Raw genomic sequence first — 20,966 nt, forward strand, 5'->3', positions numbered from 1 at the left:
TAGTTGTGGCTGGTTGTGCCTGGTTGTGGTTAGTTGTGGCTGGTTGTGGTTAGTTGTGGCTAGTTGTGTCAGGTTGTTGTTAGTTGTGGCTGGTTGTGGCAGGTTGTGGCTGGTTGTGGCTGGTTGTGGTTAGTTGTGTCAGGTTGTGGCTGGTTGTGGCTGGTTGTGGCAGGTTGTGGCTGGTTGTGGTTAGTTGTACCTGGTTGTGGTTAGTTGTGGCTGGTTGTGGCTGGTTGTGGTTAGTTGTGGCTGGTTGTGGTTAGTTGTGCCTGGTTGTGGATAGTTGTGGCTGGTTTCGGTTAGTTGTGCTTGGTTGGGGTTAGTTGTGGCTGGTTGTGGTTGTGTCAGGTTGTGGCTGGTTGTGGCAGGTTGTGGCTGGTTGTGGTTATGGTTGTGGTTAGTTGTGGCTAGTTGTGTCAGGTTGTGGCTGATTGTGTCAGGTTGTGGCTGGTTGTGGTTAGTTGTGTCAGGTTGTGGCTGGTTGTGGTTAGTTGTGGCTGGTTGTGGCTGGTTGTGGTTAGTTGTGGCTGGTTGTGGCTTGTTGTGGTTAGTTGTGACTGGTTGTGGCTGGTTGTGGTTAGTTGTGGCTGGTTGTGGCTGGTTGTGGCTGGTTGTGGTTAGTTGTGGCTGGTTGTGGCCTGGTTGTGGTTAGTTGTGGCTGGTTGTGGCTGGTTGTGGTTAGTTGTGGCTGATTGTGGCTGGTTGTGTCAGGTTGTGGCTTGTTGGGTCAGATTGTGGCTGGTTGTGGCTGGTTGTAGTTAGTTGTGGCTGGTTGTGGCTGGTTGTTGCAGGTTGTGTCAAGTTGTGGCTGGTTGTGGCAGGTTGTGGCTGGTTGTGGTTAGTTGTGGCTGGTTGTGTCAGGTTGTGGCTGGTTGTGGCAGGTTGTGGCTGGTTGTGGTTAGTTGTGGTTAGTTGTGGCTGATTGTGGCTGGTTGTGTCAGGTTGTGGCTTGTTGGGTCAGATTGTGGCTGGTTGTGGCTGGTTGTAGTTAGTTGTGGCTGGTTGTGGCTGGTTGTTGCAGGTTGTGTCAGGTTGTGGCTGGTTGTGCCTGGTTGTGGTTAGTTGTGGCTGGTTGTGGCTGGTTGTGGCTGGTTGTGGTTAGTTGTGGCTGGTTGTGGTTAGTTGTGGCTGGTTGTGTCAGATTGTGGCTGGTTGTGGCTGGTTGTGGTTAGTTGTGGCTGGTTGCAGTTGCAGTTGTGGCAGGTTGTGGCTGGTTGTGCCTGGTTGTGGTTAGTTGTGGCTGGTTGTGGCTGGTTGTGGCTGGTTGTGGCTGGTTGTGGTTAGTTGTGGCTGGTTGTGGTTAGTTGTGGCTGGTTGTGTCAGATTGTGGCTGGTTGTGGCTGGTTGTGGTTAGTTGTGGCTGGTTGTTGCAGGTTGTGTCAGGTTGTGGCTGGTTGTGGCTGGTTGTGATTAGTTGAGGCTGGTTGTGGCTGGTTGTGGCTGGTTGTGGTTAGTTGTGGTTAGTTGTGACTGGTTGTGGCTGGTTGTGGTTAGTTGTGGCTGGTTGCGGTTAGTTGTGGCTGGTTGTGTCAGGTTGTGGCAACCAGCTGGTTGTGGCTGGTTGTGGTTAGTTGTGACTGGTTGTGGCTGGTTGTGGTTAGTTGTGGCTGGTTGTGGTTAGTTGTGGCAGGTTGTGGCTGGTTGTGGCTGGTTGTGCCTGGTTGTGGTTAGTTGTGGCTGGTTGTGGCTGGTTGTGGTTAGTTGTGGCTGGTTGGGGTTAGTTGTGGCTGGTTGTGGTTAGTTGTGAATGGTTGTGGTTAGTTGTGGCTGGTTGTGGTTAGTTGTGGCTGGTTGTGCCTGGTTGTGGTTAGTTGTGGCTGGTTGTGGTTAGTTGTGGCTGGTTGTGCCTGGTTGTGGTTAGTTGTGGCTGGTTGTGCTTAGTTGTGGCTGGTTGTGTCAGGTTGTTGTTAGTTGTGGCTGGTTGTGGCAGGTTGTGGCTGGTTGTGGCTGGTTGTGGTTAGTTGTGTCAGGTTGTGGCTGGTTGTGGCTGGTTGTGGCAGGTTGTGGCTGGTTGTGGTTAGTTGTACCTGGTTGTGGTTAGTTGTGGCTGATTGTGGCTGGTTGTGGTTAGTTGTGGCTGGTTGTGGTTAGTTGTGCCTGGTTGTGGATAGTTGTGGCTGGTTGGGGTTAGTTGTGGCTGGTTGTGGTTAGTTGTGGCTGGTTGTGGTTAGTTGTGGCTGATTGTGGCTGGTTGTGGTTAGTTGTGGCTGGTTGTGGTTAGTTGTGCCTGGTTGTGGATAGTTGTGGCTGGTTGTGGTTAGTTGTGGCTGGTTGCGGTTAGTTGTGGCTGGTTGTGCCTGGTTGTGGCTGGTTGTGCCTGGTTGTGGTTAGTTGTGGCTGGTTGTGGCTGGTTGTGGCTGGTTGTGGTTAGTTGTGGCTGGTTGGGGTTAGTTGTGGCTGGTTGTGGTTAGTTGTGAATGGTTGTGGTTAGTTGTGGCTGGTTGTGGTTAGTTGTGTCTGGTTGTGCCTGGTTGTGGTTAGTTGTGGCTGGTTGTGGTTAGTTGTGCCTGGTTGTGTCAGGTTGTGGCTGGTTGTGGCTGGTTGTGGCTGGTTGTGGCTGGTTGTGGCAGGTTGTGGCTGGTTGTGGTTAGTTGTGCCTGGATGTGGTTAGTTGTGGCAGGTTGTGGCGGGTTGTGGCGGGTTGTGGTTAGTTGTGGCTGGTTGTGTCAGGTTGTGGCGGGTTGTGGCTGGTTGTGGTTAGTTGTGGCTGGTTGTGGCAGGTTGTGGCTGTTTGTGGCGGGTTGTGGCTGGTTGTGGCTGGTTGTGGTTAGTTGTGGTTGGTTGTGGCTGGTTGTGGTTAGTTGTGGTTAGTTGTGGCTGGTTGTGGCAGGTTGTGGCTGGTTGTGGCTGGTTGTGGCTGGTTGTGGTTAGTTGTGGCTGGTTGAGTCAGGTTGTGGCTGGTTGTGGCTGGTTGTGTCAGGTTGTGGCTGGTTGTGGTTAGTTGTGTTAGGTTGTGGCTGGTTGTGACTGGTTGTGGTTAGTTGTGTCAGGTTGTGGCTGGTTGTGGCTGGTTGTGCCTGGTTGGGGTTAGTTGTGACTGGTTGTGGTTAGTTGTGGCTGGTTGTGGTTAGTTGTGGCTGGTTGTGGTTAGTTGTGGCTGGTTGTGCCTGGTTGTGGTTAGTTGTGGCTGGTTGTGGTTAGATGTGGCTGGTTGTGTCAGGTTGTGGTTAGTTGTGGCTGGTTGTGTAAGGTTGTGGCGTGGTTGTGGCTGGTTGTGGTTAGTTGTGCCTGGTTGTGGTTAGTTGTGGCTGGTTGTGGTTCGTTGTGGCTGGTTGTGGCTGGTTGTGGCTGGTTGTGTCAGGTTGTGGCTGGTTGTGGTTAGATGTGGCTGGTTGTGGTTAGTTGTGGCTGGTTGTGTCAGGTTGTGGCTGGTTGTGTCAGGTTGTGGCTGGTTGTGGCTGGTTGTGGCTGGTTGTGGTTAGTTGTGGCTGGTTGTGTCAGGTTGTGGCTGGTTGTGGTTAGTTGTGGTTATTTGTGGCTGATTGTGGCTGGTTGTGTCAGGTTGTGGCTGGTTGTGTCAGATTGTGGCTGGTTGTGGTTAGTTGGGGTTAGTTGTGTCAGATTGTGGCTGGTTGTGGTTAGTTGGGGTTAGTTGTGGCTGGTTGTTGCAGGTTGTGGCTGGTTGTGGCTGGTTGTGTCATGTTGTGGTTAGTTGTGGCTGGTTGTGGCAGGTTGTGGCTGGTTGTGTCATGTTGTGGTTAGTTGTGGCTGGTTGTGGCTGGTTGTGGCTGGGTGTGGTTAGTTGTGGCTGGTTGTGGTTAGTTGTGGCTGGTTGTGGTTAGTTGTGGCTGGTTGTGGTTAGTTGTGGCTGGTTGTGCCTGGTTGTGGTTAGTTGTGGCTGGTTGTGGTTAGTTGTGGCTGGTTGTGCCTGGTTGTGGTTAGTTGTGGCTGGTTGTGTCAGGTTGTGGTTAGTTGTGGCTGGTTGTGGCAGGTTGTGGCGGGTTGTGGCGGGTTGTGGCTGGTTGTGGCTGGTTGTGGTTAGTTGTGGTTGGTTGTGGCTGGTTGTGGTTAGTTGAGGCTGGTTGTGGCTGGTTGTGGTTTGTTGTGGCTGGTTGTGGTTAGTTGTGGCTGGTTGTGGCGGGTTGTGGTTAGTTGTGGCTGGTTGTGTCAGGTTGTGGCGGGTTGTGGCTGGTTGTGGTTAGTTGTGGCTGGTTGTGGCAGGTTGTGGCTGGTTGTGGCGGGTTGTGGCTGGTTGTGGCTGGTTGTGGTTAGTTGTGGTTGGTTGTGGCTGGTTGTGGTTAGTTGTGGTTAGTTGTGGCTGGTTGTGGCTAGTTGTGGCTGGTTGTGGTTAGTTGTGGCTGGTTGTGCCTGGTTGTGGTTAGTTGTGGCTGGTTGTGGTTAGTTGTGGCTGGTTGTGCCTGGTTGTGGTTAGTTGTGGCTGGTTGTGTCAGGTTGTGGTTAGTTGTGGCTGGTTGTGGCAGGTTGTGGCGGGTTGTGGCGGGTTGTGGCTGGTTGTGGCTGGTTGTGGTTAGTTGTGGTTGGTTGTGGCTGGTTGTGGTTAGTTGAGGCTGGTTGTGGCTGGTTGTGGTTTGTTGTGGCTGGTTGTGGTTAGTTGTGGCTGGTTGTGGCTGGTTGTGGTTAGTTGTGGCTGGTTGTGTCAGGTTGTGGCTGGTTGTGGCAGGTTGTGGCTGGTTGTGGCTTGTTGTGTCAGGTTGTGGCTGGTTGTGGCTGGTTGTGTCAGGTTGTGGCTGGTTGTGGCTGGTTGTTGCAGGTTGTCAGGTTGTGGCTGGTTGTGGCTGGTTGTGTCATGTTGTGGTTAGTTGTGGCTGGTTGTGGCTGGTTGTGGTTAGTTGTGGCTGGTTGTGGTTAGTTGTGACTGGTTGTGGCTGGTTGTGGTTGGTTGTGGCTGGTTGTAGTTAGTTGAGGCTGGTTGTGGCTGGTTGTGGTTAGTTGTGGCTGGTTGTGGTTAGATGTGGCTGGTTGTGGTTAGTTGTGGCAGGTTGTGGCTGGTTGTGGCTGGTTGTGGTTAGTTGTGGCTGGTTGTGGCAGGTTGTGGTTAGTTGTAGCTGGTTGCGGTTAGTGGTGGCAGGTTGTGGCTGGTTGTGGCTGGTTGTGCCTGGTTGTGGCTAGTTGTGGCTGGTTGTGGCTGGTTGTGGCTGGTTGTGGTTAGTTGTGGCTGGTTGTGGTTAGTTGTGGCTGGTTGTGGTTAGTTGTGGCTGGTTGTGGTTAGTTGTGGCTGGTTGTGGTTAGTTGTGGCTGGTTGTGCCTGGTTGTGGTTAGTTGTGGCTGGTTGTGGTTAGTTGTGGCTGGTTGTGTCAGGTTGTTGTTAGTTGTGGCTGGTTGTGGCAGGTTGTGGCTGGTTGTGGCTGGTTGTGGCTGGTTGTGGTTAGTTGTGGTTGGTTGTTGCTGGTTGTGGTTAGTTGTGGTTAGTTGTGGCTGGTTGTGGCAGGTTGTGGCTGGTTGTGGCTGGTTGTGGCTGGTTGTGGCTGGTTGTGGTTGGTTGTGGCTGGTTGTGGCTGGTTGTGTCAGGTTCTGGCTGGTTGTGCCTGGTTGTGGTTAGTTGTGGCTGGTTGTGGTTGGTTGTGGCTGGTCGTGTTTAGTTTTGGCTGGTTGTGGTTAGTTGTGGCTGGTTGTGGTTAGTTGTGGCTGGTTATGGTTAGTTGTGGCTGGTTGTGGTTAGTTGTGGCTGGTTGTGCCTGGTTGTGGTTAGTTGTGGCTGGTTGTGGTTAGTTGTGGCTGGTTGTGCCTGGTTTTGATTAGTTGTGGCTGGTTGTGTCAGGTTGTGGTTAGTTGTGGCTGGTTGTGGCAGGTTGTGGCTGGTTGTGGCGGGTTGAGGCTGGTTGTGGTTAGTTGTGGTTGGTTGTGGCTGGTTGTGGTTAGTTGTGGTTAGTTGTGGCTGGTTGTGGCAGGTTGTGGCTGCTTGTGGCTGGTTGTGGTTAGTTGTGGCTGGTTGAGTCAGGTTGTGGCTGGTTGTGGCTGGTTGTGGATGGTTGTGTCAGGTTGTGGCTGGTTGTGGTTAGTTGTGGCTGGTTGTGGCTGGTTGTGGCTGGTTGTGCCTGGTTGTGGTTAGTTGTGGCTGGTTGTGGCTGGTTGTGGTTAGTTGTGGCTGGTTGTGGTTAGTTGTGGCTGATTGTGGTTAGTTGTGGCTGGTTGTGGTGAGTTGTGGCTGGTTGTGGTTAGTTGTGGCTGGTTGTGCCTGGTTGTGGTTAGTTGTGGCTGGTTGTAATTAGTTGTGGCTGGTTGTGTCAGGTTGTGGTTAGTTGTGGCTGGTTGTGGCAGGTTGTGGCTGGTTGTGGCGGGTTGTGGCTGGTTGTGGCTGGTTGTGGTTAGTTGTGGTTGGTTGTGGCTGGTTGTGGTTAGTTGTGGTTAGTTGTGGCTGGTTGTGGCAGGTTGTGGCTGGTTGTGGCTGGTTGTGGCTGGTTGTGGTTAGTTGTGGCTGGTTGAGTCAGGTTGTGGCTGGTTGTGGCTGGTTGTGTCAGGTTGTGGCTGGTTGTGGTTAGTTGTGTTAGGTTGTGGCTGGTTGTGACTAGTTGTGTTTAGTTGTGTCAGGTTGTGGCTGGTTGTGGCTGGTTGTGCCTGGTTGGGGTTAGTCGTGACTGGTTGTGGTTAGTTGTGGCTGGTTGTGGTTAGTTGTGGCTGGTTGTGGCTGGTTGTGGCTGGTTGTGCCTGGTTGTGCCTGGTTGTGGTTAGTTGTGGCTGATTGTGGTTAGTTGTGCCTGGTTGTGTCAGGTTGTGGCTGGTTGTGGCTGGTTGTGGCAGGTTGTGGCTGGTTGTGGTTAGTTGTGGCTGGTTGTGTCAGGTTGTGGTTAGTTGTGGCTGGTTGTGTCAGGTTGTGGCGGGTTGTGGTTAGTTGTGGCTGGTTGTGGTTATTTGTGGCTGGTTGTGGCTGTTTGTGGCTGGTTGTGGCTGGTTGTGGCTGGTTGAGTCAGGTTGTGGCTGGTTGTGGCTGTTTGTGGCTGGTTGTGGCTGGTTGTGTCAGGTTGTGGCTGGTTGTGGCTGGTTGTGGTTAGTTGTGTCAGGTTGTGGCTGGTTGTGGCTGGTTGTGGTTAGTTGTGTCAGGTTGTGGCTGGTTGTGCCTGGTTGGGGTTAGTTGTGGCTGGTTGTGTTTAGTTGTGGCTGGTTGTGGTTAGTTGTGGCTGGTTGTGTCAGGTTGTGGCTTGTTGTGTTAGGTTGTGGCTGGTTGTGGTTAGTTGTGGCTGGTTGTGGCTGGTTGTGGTTAGTTGTGGCTGGTTGTGGTTAGTTGTGGCTGGTTGTGTTAGGTTGTGACTGGTTGTGTTAGCTTGTGGCAGGTTGTGGCTGGTTGTGGTTAGTTGTGGCTTGTTGTGGCAGGTTGTGGCTGGTTGTGGCAGGTTGTGGCTGGTTGTGGCTGGTTGTGGTTAGTTGTGGCTGGTTGTGTCAGGTTGTGGCTGGTTGTGGCTGGTTGTGGTTGGTTGTGGCTGGTTGTGGCTGGTTGTGGCTGGTTGTGTCAGGTTCTGGCTGGTTGTGCCTGGTTGTGGTTAGTTGTGGCTGGTTGTGGTTGGTTGTGGCTGGTCGTGTTTAGTTGTGGCTGGTTGTGGTTAGTTGTGGCTGGTTGTGGTTAGTTGTGGCTGGTTATGGTTAGTTGTGGCTGGTTGTGGTTAGTTGTGGCTGGTTGTGCCTGGTTGTGGTTAGTTGTGGCTGGTTGTGGTTAGTTGTGGCTGGTTGTGCCTGGTTTTGATTAGTTGTGGCTGGTTGTGTCAGGTTGTGGTTAGTTGTGGCTGGTTGTGGCAGGTTGTGGCTGGTTGTGGCGGGTTGTGGCTGGTTGTGGTTAGTTGTGGTTGGTTGTGGCTGGTTGTGGTTAGTTGTGGTTAGTTGTGGCTGGTTGTGGCAGGTTGTGGCTGGTTGTGGCTGGTTGTGGTTAGTTGTGGCTGGTTGAGTCAGGTTGTGGCTGGTTGTGGCTGGTTGTGGATGGTTGTGTCAGGTTGTGGCTGGTTGTGGTTAGTTGTGGCTGGTTGTGGCTGGTTGTGGCTGGTTGTGCCTGGTTGTGGTTAGTTGTGGCTGGTTGTGGCTGGTTGTGGCTGGTTGTGGTTAGTTGTGGCTGGTTGTGGTTAGTTGTGGCTGATTGTGGTTAGTTGTGGCTGGTTGTGGTTAGTTGTGGCTGGTTGTGGTTAGTTTTGGCTGGTTGTGCCTGGTTGTGGTTAGTTGTGGCTGGTTGTGGTTAGTTGTGGCTGGTTGTGTCAGGTTGTGGTTAGTTGTGGCTGGTTGTGGCAGGTTGTGGCTGGTTGTGGCGGGTTGTGGCTGGTTGTGGCTGGTTGTGGTTAGTTGTGGTTGGTTGTGGCTGGTTGTGGTTAGTTGTGGTTAGTTGTGGCTGGTTGTGGCAGGTTGTGGCTGGTTGTGGCTGGTTGTGGCTGGTTGTGGTTAGTTGTGGCTGGTTGAGTCAGGTTGTGGCTGGTTGTGGCTGGTTGTGTCAGGTTGTGGCTGGTTGTGGTTAGTTGTGTTAGGTTGTGGCTGGTTGTGACTGGTTGTGTTTAGTTGTGTCAGGTTGTGGCTGGTTGTGGCTGGTTGTGCCTGGTTGGGGTTAGTCGTGACTGGTTGTGGTTAGTTGTGGCTGGTTGTGGTTAGTTGTGGCTGGTTGTGGCTGGTTGTGGCTGGTTGTGCCTGGTTGTGGTTAGTTATGGCTGATTGTGGTTAGTTGTGCCTGGTTGTGTCAGGTTGTGGCTGGTTGTGGCTGGTTGTGGCAGGTTGTGGCCGGTTGTGGTTAGTTGTGGCTGGTTGTGTCAGGTTGTGGTTAGTTGTGGCTGGTTGTGTCAGGTTGTGGCGGGTTGTGGTTAGTTGTGGCTGGTTGTGGTTATTTGTGGCTGGTTGTGGCTGTTTGTGGCTGGTTGTGGCTGGTTGTGTCAGGTTGTGGCTGGTTGTGGCTGGTTGTGGTTAGTTGTGTCAGGTTGTGGCTGGTTGTGGCTGGTTGTGGTTAGTTGTGTCAGGTTGTGGCTGGTTGTGCCTGGTTGGGGTTAGTTGTGGCTGGTTGTGTTTAGTTGTGGCTGGTTGTGGTTAGTTGTGGCTGGTTGTGTCAGGTTGTGGCTTGTTGTGTTAGGTTGTGGCTGGTTGTGGTTAGTTGTGGCTGGTTGTGGCTGGTTGTGGTTAGTTGTGGCTGGTTGTTTTTAGTTGTGGCTGGTTGTGTTAGGTTGTGACTGGTTGTGTTAGCTTGTGGCAGGTTGTGGCTGGTTGTGGTTAGTTGTGGCTTGTTGTGGCAGGTTGTGGCTGGTTGTGGCTGGTTGTGGCTGGTTGTGGTTAGTTGTGGCTGGTTGTGTCAGGTTGTGGCTGGTTGTGGCTGGTTGTGTCAGGTTCTGGCTGGTTGTGCCTGGTTGTGGTTAGTTGTGGCTGGTTGTGGTTGGTTGTGGCTGGTCGTGTTTAGTTGTGGCTGGTTGTGGTTAGTTGTGGCTGGTTGTGGTTAGTTGTGGCTGGTTATGGTTAGTTGTGGCTGGTTGTGGTTAGTTGTGGCTGGTTGTGCCTGGTTGTGGTTAGTTGTGGCTGGTTGTGGTTAGTTGTGGCTGGTTGTGCCTGGTTTTGATTAGTTGTGGCTGGTTGTGTCAGGTTGTGGTTAGTTGTGGCTGGTTGTGGCAGGTTGTGGCTGGTTGTGGCGGGTTGTGGCTGGTTGTGGTTAGTTGTGGTTGGTTGTGGCTGGTTGTGGTTAGTTGTGGTTAGTTGTGGCTGGTTGTGGCAGGTTTTGGCTGGTTGTGGCTGGTTGTGGTTAGTTGTGGCTGGTTGAGTCAGGTTGTGGCTGGTTGTGGCTGGTTGTGGATGGTTGTGTCAGGTTGTGGCTGGTTGTGGTTAGTTGTGGCTGGTTGTGGCTGGTTGTGGCCGGTTGTGGCTGGTTGTGCCTGGTTGTGGTTAGTTGTGGCTGGTTGTGGCTGGTTGTGGCTGGTTGTGGTTAGTTGTGGCTGGTTGTGGTTAGTTGTGGCTGATTGTGGTTAGTTGTGGCTGGTTGTGGTTAGTTGTGGCTGGTTGTGGTTAGTTGTGGCTGGTTGTGCCTGGTTGTGGTTAGTTGTGGCTGGTTGTGGTTAGTTGTGGCTGGTTGTGTCAGGTTGTGGTTAGTTGTGGCTGGTTGTGGCAGGTTGTGGCTGGTTGTGGCGGGTTGTGGCTGGTTGTGGCTGGTTGTGGTTAGTTGTGGTTGGTTGTGGCTGGTTGTGGTTAGTTGTGGTTAGTTGTGGCTGGTTGTGGCAGGTTGTGGCTGGTTGTGGCTGGTTGTGGCTGGTTGTGGTTAGTTGTGGCTGGTTGAGTCAGGTTGTGGCTGGTTGTGGCTAGTTGTGGCTGGTTGTGTCAGGTTGTGGCTGGTTGTGGTTAGTTGTGTTAGGTTGTGGCTGGTTGTGACTGGTTGTGGTTAGTTGTGGTTAGTTGTGCCTGGTTGTGGTTAGTTGTGGCTGGTTGTGGTTAGTTGTGGCTGGTTGTGCCTGGTTTTGATTAGTTGTGGCTGGTTGTGTCAGGTTGTGGTTAGTTGTGGCTGGTTGTGGCAGGTTGTGGCTGGTTGTGGCGGGTTGTGGCTGGTTGTGGTTAGTTGTGGTTGGTTGTGGCTGGTTGTGGTTAGTTGTGGTTAGTTGTGGCTGGTTGTGGCAGGTTGTGGCTGGTTGTGGCTGGTTGTGGTTAGTTGTGGCTGGTTGAGTCAGGTTGTGGCTGGTTGTGGCTGGTTGTGGATGGTTGTGTCAGGTTGTGGCTGGTTGTGGTTAGTTGTGGCTGGTTGTGGCTGGTTGTGGCTGGTTGTGGCTGGTTGTGCCTGGTTGTGGTTAGTTGTGGCTGGTTGTGGCTGGTTGTGGCTGGTTGTGGTTAGTTGTGGCTGGTTGTGGTTAGTTGTGGCTGATTGTGGTTAGTTGTGGCTGGTTGTGGTTAGTTGTGGCTGGTTGTGGTTAGTTGTGGCTGGTTGTGCCTGGTTGTGGTTAGTTGTGGCTGGTTGTGGTTAGTTGTGGCTGGTTGTGTCAGGTTGTGGTTAGTTGTGGCTGGTTGTGGCAGGTTGTGGCTGGTTGTGGCGGGTTGTGGCTGGTTGTGGCTGGTTGTGGTTAGTTGTGGTTGGTTGTGGCTGGTTGTGGTTAGTTGTGGTTAGTTGTGGCTGGTTGTGGCAGGTTGTGGCTGGTTGTGGCTGGTTGTGGCTGGTTGTGGTTAGTTGTGGCTGGTTGAGTCAGGTTGTGGCTGGTTGTGGCTGGTTGTGGCTGGTTGTGTCAGGTTGTGGCTGGTTGTGGTTAGTTGTGTTAGGTTGTGGCTGGTTGTGACTGGTTGTGTTTAGTTGTGTCAGGTTGTGGCTGGTTGTGGCTGGTTGTGCCTGGTTGGGGTTAGTCGTGACTGGTTGTGGTTAGTTGTGGCTGGTTGTGGTTAGTTGTGGCTGGTTGTGGCTGGTTGTGGCTGGTTGTGGCTGGTTGTGCCTGGTTGTGGTTAGTTGTGGCTGATTGTGGTTAGTTGTGCCTGGTTGTGTCAGGTTGTGGCTGGTTGTGGCAGGTTGTGGCCGGTTGTGGTTAGTTGTGGCTGGTTGTGTCAGGTTGTGGTTAGTTGTGGCTGGTTGTGTCAGGTTGTGGCGGGTTGTGGTTAGTTGTGGCTGGTTGTGGTTATTTGTGGCTGGTTGTGGCTGTTTGTGGCTGGTTGTGGCTGGTTGTGGCTGGTTGAGTCAGGTTGTGGCTGGTTGTGGCTGTTTGTGGCTGGTTGTGGCTGGTTGTGTCAGGTTGTGGCTGGTTGTGGCTGGTTGTGGTTAGTTGTGTCAGGTTGTGGCTGGTTGTGGCTGGTTGTGGTTAGTTGTGTCAGGTTGTGGCTGGTTGTGCCTGGTTGGGGTTAGTTGTGGCTGGTTGTGTTTAGTTGTGGCTGGTTGTGGTTAGTTGTGGCTGGTTGTGTCAGGTTGTGGCTTGTTGTGTTAGGTTGTGGCTGGTTGTGGTTAGTTGTGGCTGGTTGTGGCTGGTTGTGGTTAGTTGTGGCTGGTTGTGGTTAGTTGTGGCTGGTTGTGTTAGGTTGTGACTGGTTGTGTTAGCTTGTGGCAGGTTGTGGCTGGTTGTGGTTAGTTGTGGCTTGTTGTGGCAGGTTGTGGCTGGTTGTGGCAGGTTGTGGCTGGTTGTGGCTGGTTGTGGTTAGTTGTGGCTGGTTGTGTCAGGTTGTGGCTGGTTGTGGCTGGTTGTGGTTAGTTGTGGCTGGTTGTGGTTAGTTGCTGACACAGTAGTGGTAAGTGGCTGGGGGAATGAGAGTACCTCTAAGGAGTCTTGAATCGTCCTGGAAATGATCATTGGTGAAACCTAAACATAAACAGTTCAACATTCAAAAGGTGTGATCAGGTAGACTTGCAGAAAGGCATCAGAGGAAGTTAGAATCAGGGGACTTAAATAAGTTACTTAGATAAACTGTGCCTAGTTTCTCTCAACTCACCAAAACACGTTTATCCCAGTTTAATATGGGAGTTGTGGCATCAGGACCAAAGGAGCCTGTCAGTTTACATACTATGTATTACATTGTAATAGATGCGTTTTAACCAATTCATTGGCTATGAAGACCTCTATTTCCATTGATTACTTTATACTCAAACTTTCAACATCGCATATATTTTGAATGAAATAAATAGCTTTATTTGCATCAGAAAAAAATGTGTTCATTTGCCTGGAGACAATTCCATTGACTTATGAGGTCTTAGAGGAGAACAAATGTCCTGAGAAGGTGTGTATTTTAGCCCTGGGTTTGTGCCACGTATCCCCTATTAACACAGTCCCCCGGACAACACAAACATTTAAGTCAAACTGACTCTATTCGTAACATCGACACAAACTGAACAATGTGACAGACAAGAATGTGACACAAATGAGCAAAAACAAAGAAAAGGATTCTAACTGAGAGTAATGGAATAGTATCAGTGAGGCATTATCATCCAATATCATGACCCTATCACAGGTGCCAAGTGTGAATCTGAATTACAAGCAGTAAACTGCAGTCAACATGCAGAAATCCCCTTTGATTGGTTGTTAGACAGCGATCATAAAGATATGATTAAGACTGGATCAATGCAATATAATCCCAAAGTTGATTATTACCCACTAATTACACATTTTCAGCTGTACCACAGACAACTCAAAATCATCGGCTGAAGACTACATGCTGCTACGTTGTAATTAACAGGTTAAAGTGACAGTTCACTCCAAAATCAACGTTTGTCAGATGTTTACAGTAAGATGGTAGAATGTGTCACGTGATATGTACACAACACAACGACAACATTAGAAACAGAATTAAACAGGAAATAAACCAAAAAGGTATAAAACTTACTTCCAGTTGGGATCAAGTCCCTGTCTGGAATGAACAGTTTATACCCATAATGCCTCTCCAGGACGTCGGGTAGGATCTCCAGGGCGAAGCGTTCCTCCTCACGCGTCTCCTGACTCCACTGGTCCGGGTCCACTTTGGTGTATGACAGATAGGCATCATAGTCCTTATTATCTACAGGAGTAACATACACAGCAGTCCATTACAACACTATAGAGGATATTAGTAACATACAGACCAGTCCATTACTACACTATAGAGGATATTAGTAACATACAGACCAGTCCATTACAACACTATAGAGGATATTAGTAACATACACAGCAGTCCATTACAACACTATAGAGGATATTAGTAACATACAGACCAGTCCATTACTACACTATAGAGGATATTAGTAACATACAGACCAGTCCATTACTACACTATAGAGGATATTAGTAACATACAGACCAGTCCATTACTTCACTATAGAGGATATTAGTAACATACAGACCAGTCTATTACTTCACTATAGAGGATATTAGTAACATACAGACCAGTCCATTACTTCACTATAGAGGATATTAGTAACATACAGACCAGTCCATTACTACACTATAGAGGATATTAGTAACATACAGACCAGTCTATTACTTCACTATAGAGGATATTAGTAACATACAGACCAGTCTATTACTACACTATAGAGGATATTAGTAACATACAGACCAGTCCATTACTTCACTATAGAGGATATTAGTAACATACAGACCAGTCCATTACTACACTATAGAGGATATTAGTAACATACAGACCAGTCTATTACTACACTATAGAGGATATTAGTAACATACAGACCAGTCCATTACTTCACTATAGAGGATATTAGTAACATACAGACCAGTCCATTACTTCACTATAGAGGATATTAGTAACATACAGACCAGTCTATTACTTCACTATAGAGGATATTAGTAACATACAGACCAGTCTATTACTTTACTATAGAGGATATTGGGTTTGACCTTATGTTATATGTGTTGAATTTGTCAGCCAACGCAGACTCAATATGGTTTCAGACTCAATATGGTTTCAGACTCAATAGGGTTTCAGACTCAATAGGGCTTCAGACTCAATATAGCTTCAGACTTTATTGGGCTTCAGAGTTAAAAGGGCTTTAGACTCAATAGTGCTTCAGACTTGATAGTGCTTCAGACTCAATAGTGCTTCAGACTCAATAGGGCTTCAGACTCAATAGAGCTTCAGACTCAATAGAACTTCAGACTTTATTGGGCTTCAGACCCAATAGGGCATTAGACTCAATAGTGCTTCAGACCCAATAGAGCTTCAGACTCAATAGAGCTTCAGACTTTATTGGGCTTCAGACCCAATAGGGCTTTAGACTCAATAGTGCTTCAGACTCAATAGGGCTTCAGACTATTGGGCTTCAGACCCAATAGAGCTTCAGACTCAATAGAGCTTCACTTTATTGGGTTTTAGACTCAATAGGGCTTCAGACTCAATAGGGCTTCAGACTCAATAGGGCTTCAGACTTTATTGGGCTTTAGACCCAATAGGGCTTTAGACTCAATAGTGCTTCAGACTCCATAGGGCTTCAGACTATTGGGCTTCAGACTCAATAGGGTTTCAGACTCAAAAGGCTTCAGACTCTATTGGGCTTCAGCCTCTATTGGGCTTCAGCCTCTATTGGGCTTCAGACTCTATTGGGCTTCAGAGTCAATAGGTCTTCTGTCTCAACAGGGCTTCTGACCCAATAGGGCTTCTGGACTTCTCATGTCCGCATTGGTTATTTTTCATTTTCATATGACAGACACATCACACATCACACACCACAACCAAACCCATGTCATTATAAGTAAGGCAACTTTTCATTGGTCTGTTTCTCCTGGTCAAGTCACATGTTTAGGGATCGATAAACATGACAGCTTTGCAGACTATCAACGTGGTGAAGAGGTCCAGTATTTTAGCTCTCTCTGCATAGCAGAACAGCAGGAAGCAACATGACACCTGCGTCACTCTGACTGACCTTACTGCCAGCTTCCACTCCTCTGGGTACATTTTATTACAATCCAGACCCTTTTGCCAAACAATGTCACTGTGTTCACTGTGACTGGACTGAGGTAGAAAACTGAACGCTTCCCTAGGCACAAAATGGCTCCGACCCATCCTTTATCCGCACGGCAGCCAGGCAGATGAAGAATATGATTGATGCTAGATTTGAAAGGATTAAACGGCGAGGAGAAAAGCCCAACATGGGAGGTGATAGCAGTAATGTTTTCCCCGTGCAGGAGAGCGAGGAGAGGAGCGGCTTCGGCCTCGGTGCACTTCAACGAGACACAAAGCAGGAAATCTGCTGCGGCAACGAGCCAGAGGAAGTGGAATTAAGGGAGAGACACAAGAGAAGAGAGGGATTCCCCAGGGACTAGAGACAACACAGGTCTCTCTCTCTCTCTCTCTCTCTCTCTCTCTCTCTCTCTGGTAAACTCATTAGAGAGGGGTTTAAACCTCTCTTATTACCACAGGTAAAGGGATAATCCACAGACTGCCATCCTTCAGATCATTGTACCTGCTGAAGGGGAGCTGTTAGACCAGGATGGGCTTCCGACAACACAGAGAGTAGAGGAGAGGAGGAGCGATGAGGAAGAGTGGTGGGGAAAGGAGAGGAGGAGATATGAGGAGGAGGGGAGGAGGGGAGAGAAGGGGAGAAGAGAAGCTAGGGGAGAGGACAGGAAGAGAGGAGGAGAGGAGAGATGAAGCGAGGAAGAGAGGAGTGGAGAAGAGAAGAGAGGAGGGGAGGGGAGGGGACAATAAAAGAGAAGAGAGGAGAGGAGAGAAGTGGGAGATAAGAGGAGAGAACAGGAGGAATCCGAACCTATATAAAAATCTCTTTGTATACAGTAAAGTGCAACGGCCCCTTTAAGAGAGAAACGCATGTAGGTAGATCAGAATCTATTTCAGCAGAACTGAATCACTCATATCTGAGTGGTTACTGTGTGAGGGAGTGGGAGAGAGAGAGAGAGAGAGAGAGAGAGAGAGAGAGAGAGAGAGAGAGAGAGAGAGAGAGAGATAGAGAGCAAGTATGAGTGAGATTCGGAGGTAGAATAACCAGTGACTCCTTTCTCTCCCTTCTCTCCTTCCTCTCTGAGGTCCAATGAGGCGAACTTAAGAGGGCTGAGAAGGGGAACTGTTTCCGTCCCGCGTGTTCCACCACCCTCAGCATCCATCCCTCCCACTCTCTGACTGAAGTAAAAGGCCATGACTGATGCACACATAGCTTACATCCATCCATAGCTGTGGCTGCATATGCATACTGGCAGGCCCACAGAGAGTGAGAGAACTTTTGAACTCGCTATTAAAAAAAGTGTTCAGGGACTTTGAGCAGGAACCTCTGGGCTCCTTCCAGATTGTTCTGAATAGAATGCAACCTACATCGTTAGCCGTGAAAGCTAAAGAACTGCAGAGGGAGTTGGGCTCATTAGCATTCCTACATAAGTTACGATTATATTAAGACATAAGGTATTTGCTTCTACACCTGCATTGCTTGCTGTTTGGGGATTTAGGCTGGGTTTCTGTACAGCGCTTTGAGATATCAGCTGATGTAAGAAGGGCTATATAAATAAATGTGATTTGATTTGATATTTGTTATCTTTATGTTAAGTCATTGCACATCCCTAAGTGATGATCAAGTTCAACCTACCGCATGATTTAAATAAAGTCAAAGTTAAATCATATACAGTATTATATGCTAATGAGGGTTACGTTCATGTCACAACTCGGCAAGCTCATGCATCTGTAAAGTGTGGGTGGTCGTTATGCAAGACAACCCCGGCAAACACCCATACGAACGGAGACTTAAAACCGCTTTTAACCGAACCTGATCATTCTGGTGCTGTGAGTCAGACACAGAGAAGAGAGAGGAGAAAAAAGGATTTTCCTGAATGGCTTGTGATGGTGATGAAGTAGAAGTCCTTGTGGCCAATGAAAGAGCTTGAGGGGTGAGGGGGGAATACAATCCAGGGAAGGAGTAATCACCCAGTCCTGAGTGTTAAAGAGAAAGTATGTGTCTCTCCATCGTCCCTCCTGGGAGCCACGGCCATGGGCAACACTATGTGGCTTATTGAAACTGATCCCTTCAAACAGAGAGCAAATTGAAAATCTCTTTCCCTCTCCTCTCTGCTCACTCGGGTGGCGCAATTAAAGGAGACAATTGCTGTTTAGCATTAGGTTTAAAGCTCTGGCTCTCTTTTCTCTCCTCTGTGGCGCTTTAAAACCATCTATTTCTTCAAAGCCCCCACTTCTGTCCCAAAGCCCAACACAGTACAGGCCTGGTAATGACTTTCATAGACATGTCTGATGCCTCAACCATCCAGGCAATGTGATTGGTGGAAAACAGAGGGCTGGGGGAGGAAAAGAGCAAAGCGGAGGCAACCTTTCTGGGCTAATGACACTCTCCAGTCTCCACACAGCGTCCTTCAGACACCCCAAAAGTAATCTTGTTCACTGAATTCATTGTAGCCCTAGCCCTCCACTTGAAAGACTCATTAAGGGAAATCAAATGAAACCGCCAGACCAGATTGATGAATACTCCTCCTTAACTCATTCACTATTCAGCCACACAATTAGAATTTATTGCGGTTCAATTTAGAACCCTTAAGTTCTTATTTCTATCTCAAGATAGGATTTGTAGAAAAACACGTTTTCCTACTTTTATAATGAAATGAAATCCTCTTTCGAGCAATGTCCTGAACAAAATATTATGTGAAACCACATGAAGCAAGACAGATAGAAGGTCTAAATGACCTGAGTATTACCCTAGTCCCTTTTGGTGACACCGAAACAAGTTGTTTGTCATCTAGACCTACGCTCTTAGAAAGAAAGGTGCTACATAGATCCTAAAAGGGTTCTACCTGGAATCAAAAAGGGTTCTACATGGAACCAAAAAGGGTTTTCCTATGGGGACAGCTGAAGAACCCTTTTAGAACCCTTTTTTCTAAGAGTGCACTGTCGACTTCATTCAGGGTTTATAATGGGTGCTGTTGGTCCTAATGTGAGTTGAGAGTATCTCACCTCCGTCGATGTCCTCGCTGCCAAAATGGTTCCTGTAGAAGAGCATGAGCTCCATCTTGTAGCACTTGTAGAGGGTCACGAGGCAGATCAACAACAACAAGATGGCCCCCAAGCCTCCCGCCAGCTCCACTGTGTACATAAGCTCTGCTGTGAGAGAAGGGAGGGAGGGAGGGAGGGAGGGAGGGGGAGGGAGGGAGGGAGGGGGAGGGAGAGAGAGAGAGAGAGAGAGAGAGAGAGAGAGAGAGAGAGAGAGAGAGAGAGAGAGAGAGGGAGGGAGGGAGGGAGAAGACGATAATGTTTACTTCGCTAATCTTTCTTTATCACATCCAAAAAGCAAGCACACTCACCAAATACATCCTCAAACACAGCATGCTGTCACTGCTTATTGTCTCTGGATAATTCATTAGCACAGAAGCTACATAACATGATTTAGAACATAAAGGAGATCAAGCCAGACTCCAGCTAGCTGCTAGCATGCTAACAGGGTTCCTAGCTACCACTCCCATTGATTTACCTTTAACTATGCTTATGCTAAGCTAAGCTAACCAATTTGGGTCACTGAGTCCTAGTTCATCAACTATTCCTTAGGTAGCCACCCCCCCAAAAAATGATTCTACTTTGCGTGAACTACTTCTCCTAAGACGGCCTCTATTTGGTGTTTAGACCTCGGTAACACACCAGCCCAGGTCAGCCATAGCCTGAAGGCACCAGCTATAGCACAGGACTGGCCAGGAACTGATGGTGACCTCCGGTTGACAAGGGAAGCTCTATTAAAGGTGTGAGTGTAACGCTGTAAGGGCACCAAACCAAGCAAGCCAAGTCATTAGAGCAGTAATATAATATAGACTGGCACAAGGCTGTGTCCCACATGGCACCCTATTCCCAACATAGTGCACTACCTTTGACCAGGGCCTATGGGGCTCTGGTCAAAAGTCATGACCTATGTGAGGAAGAGGGTGCCATTTGAGACGCAGCCTCGGAGAGAGGTGGAGCGAACTCTTTTACCCCCTCAACCATCCATCATCCTCCCAGAGCTGACAGGATCTCCCAGGACCATCAACAATAAACTCCACAAAACACTGATCTCAGTAAATACACCCCACCACAACTATGTCTGTCTGAAAGCCTGAGTGTCGAGGTAACTCAGGCACAATGCTATCCTTCCCGTGTTCCATTTAGAATCCTATAGTACTGTTCATTGAGGCTGCGGCAGTGTATGGTAGTGGAGTGGCTTCATACTGTAGGTTTAGTGGAGGGGTGTGCACTGCAAGGCTCTGGTTCTGCTGATTTCCATCCTTATCTTTTAACTAGGGACTGAGTTCTACTGCCAGTTGTGTGGAAAGCTAACATGAAAGCTGTCTACTAAATTGATACATTTTCAGATCAATGTGTAGTGTTTTCCTAAGTTCTGGGGGATCAAAACCTTTTGGATTCAATAAGAAAGCAAAGAGCCATGGTTGGCAAATCATCACTCTTCAATGCTTTTAGGCCATAAGATCTACATTTTTCTGAGACATAACAAGGACAATGATGTTTTCATCTCAGTCTATAACCACAAGGACCTGAAGAGACCTTCGCTAGCCAAACAGTACACCACAACAATACACAGAGATACAGTTATTATTCTGGTCCCTAGAAGCAGTTGAGATTCTTTTCATCTTGTTGTCGCAAATCCCCCTTCTTAAAAAGACTCCTTCTGAGAATATCTATAGCAATGGCCTTTCATTTCAAAGATACATTTTAGCTTTAAAAACATTCACTGGACTGAGACAGCCATCTCTGTAAACCACCCAGGGTTGTGAACATGAGACCCATCAAGATCTTTTATAATAAGAATAAGAGATAACAAATAGACCCAGGTCGCAAGTGAGACAGCCATCAGTGGTAAGCCAGAAGTGTTTTGGTGTGAGACAGCCATCAGTGGTAAGCCAGAAGTGTTGTTTTGGTGTGAGACAGCCATCAGTGGTAAGCCAGAAGTGTTGTTTTGGTGTGAGACAGCCATCAGTGGTAAGCCAGAAGTGTTTTGGTGTGAGACAGCCATCAGTGGTAAGCCAGAAGTGTTGTTTTGGTGTGAGACAGCCATAGGTCATGAAATTTTGCCAGCTGGTGATTGTCAAGCAAATAACTGTCGGTCTCATGGTAATTGACCGTTAATTAAAATAAACACATTTTGCATCTCTTGGCTTCCACACATAGCCTACAAGCCTCTGATGCTGACCTTTGCAACATCTACATTTTAAAAAGTCTAATAAATCCATCTAATATAGTCTACACCTTCACAATAAATCCATTATTTATTTTAGACATGTCTAAAGAAGCATGATATGAAGAAAATGTCGTCTATTTCAGAAGAACAGAATAGCATACTCTGAGTTGTCCTTTTGTTAGGTCCTGATCTGGCTATGCCAAATGGCTGTGGGCTACCCTAGTTAAGATTTGCTTAGAATTCCATGGCATTATTTTATAGTATGAAGAATACAATTGAACATAGCTGAATAAAATAGAAAATATATTTTCTCCAAATGATTTGAGGGTGCGCACATGCGACTACTCTTGTCACGAGATGCTAGGTGTGGTGGTAGGAGTCAGGCGCAGAGAGCAGAGGTAAGGTATAATGTCCTTTATTCTTCCCGGCACAAAAACGGTCAACGCCAACACAAACGGGCACGTGAACAAACGACCAACCCAGAACAACGGGCACACAGTCCGGAGAGAGAATACAA

At 48.7% G+C, this 20,966-nt stretch overlaps 1 protein-coding gene across 2 annotated transcripts in view; it reads right to left on the reverse strand.

The window, feature by feature from the left end:
• Positions 1-20,966, reverse strand: part of LOC106574938 (interleukin-1 receptor accessory protein-like 1-B) — a 343,657-nt gene that overhangs the window by 25,830 nt on the left and 296,861 nt on the right. Inside the window, exons 9-11 of one of the 2 annotated variants that reach the window (XM_045697955.2) lie at positions 18,244-18,390; positions 13,177-13,347; positions 12,114-12,158 (exon numbers count right to left, since the gene is read on the reverse strand). In XM_045697955.2, the coding sequence (XP_045553911.1) occupies positions 12,114-12,158; positions 13,177-13,347; positions 18,244-18,390 (363 nt within the window). The remainder of the gene's footprint in view (positions 1-12,113; positions 12,159-13,176; positions 13,348-18,243; positions 18,391-20,966) is intronic. The other variant, XM_045697956.2, reaches the window with a different exon arrangement.

This window comes from Salmo salar, chromosome 16 (assembly GCF_965601325.2).
Source record: "Salmo salar chromosome 16, fSalSal1, whole genome shotgun sequence".
Classification (NCBI taxonomy): domain Eukaryota; kingdom Metazoa; phylum Chordata; class Actinopteri; order Salmoniformes; family Salmonidae; genus Salmo; species Salmo salar.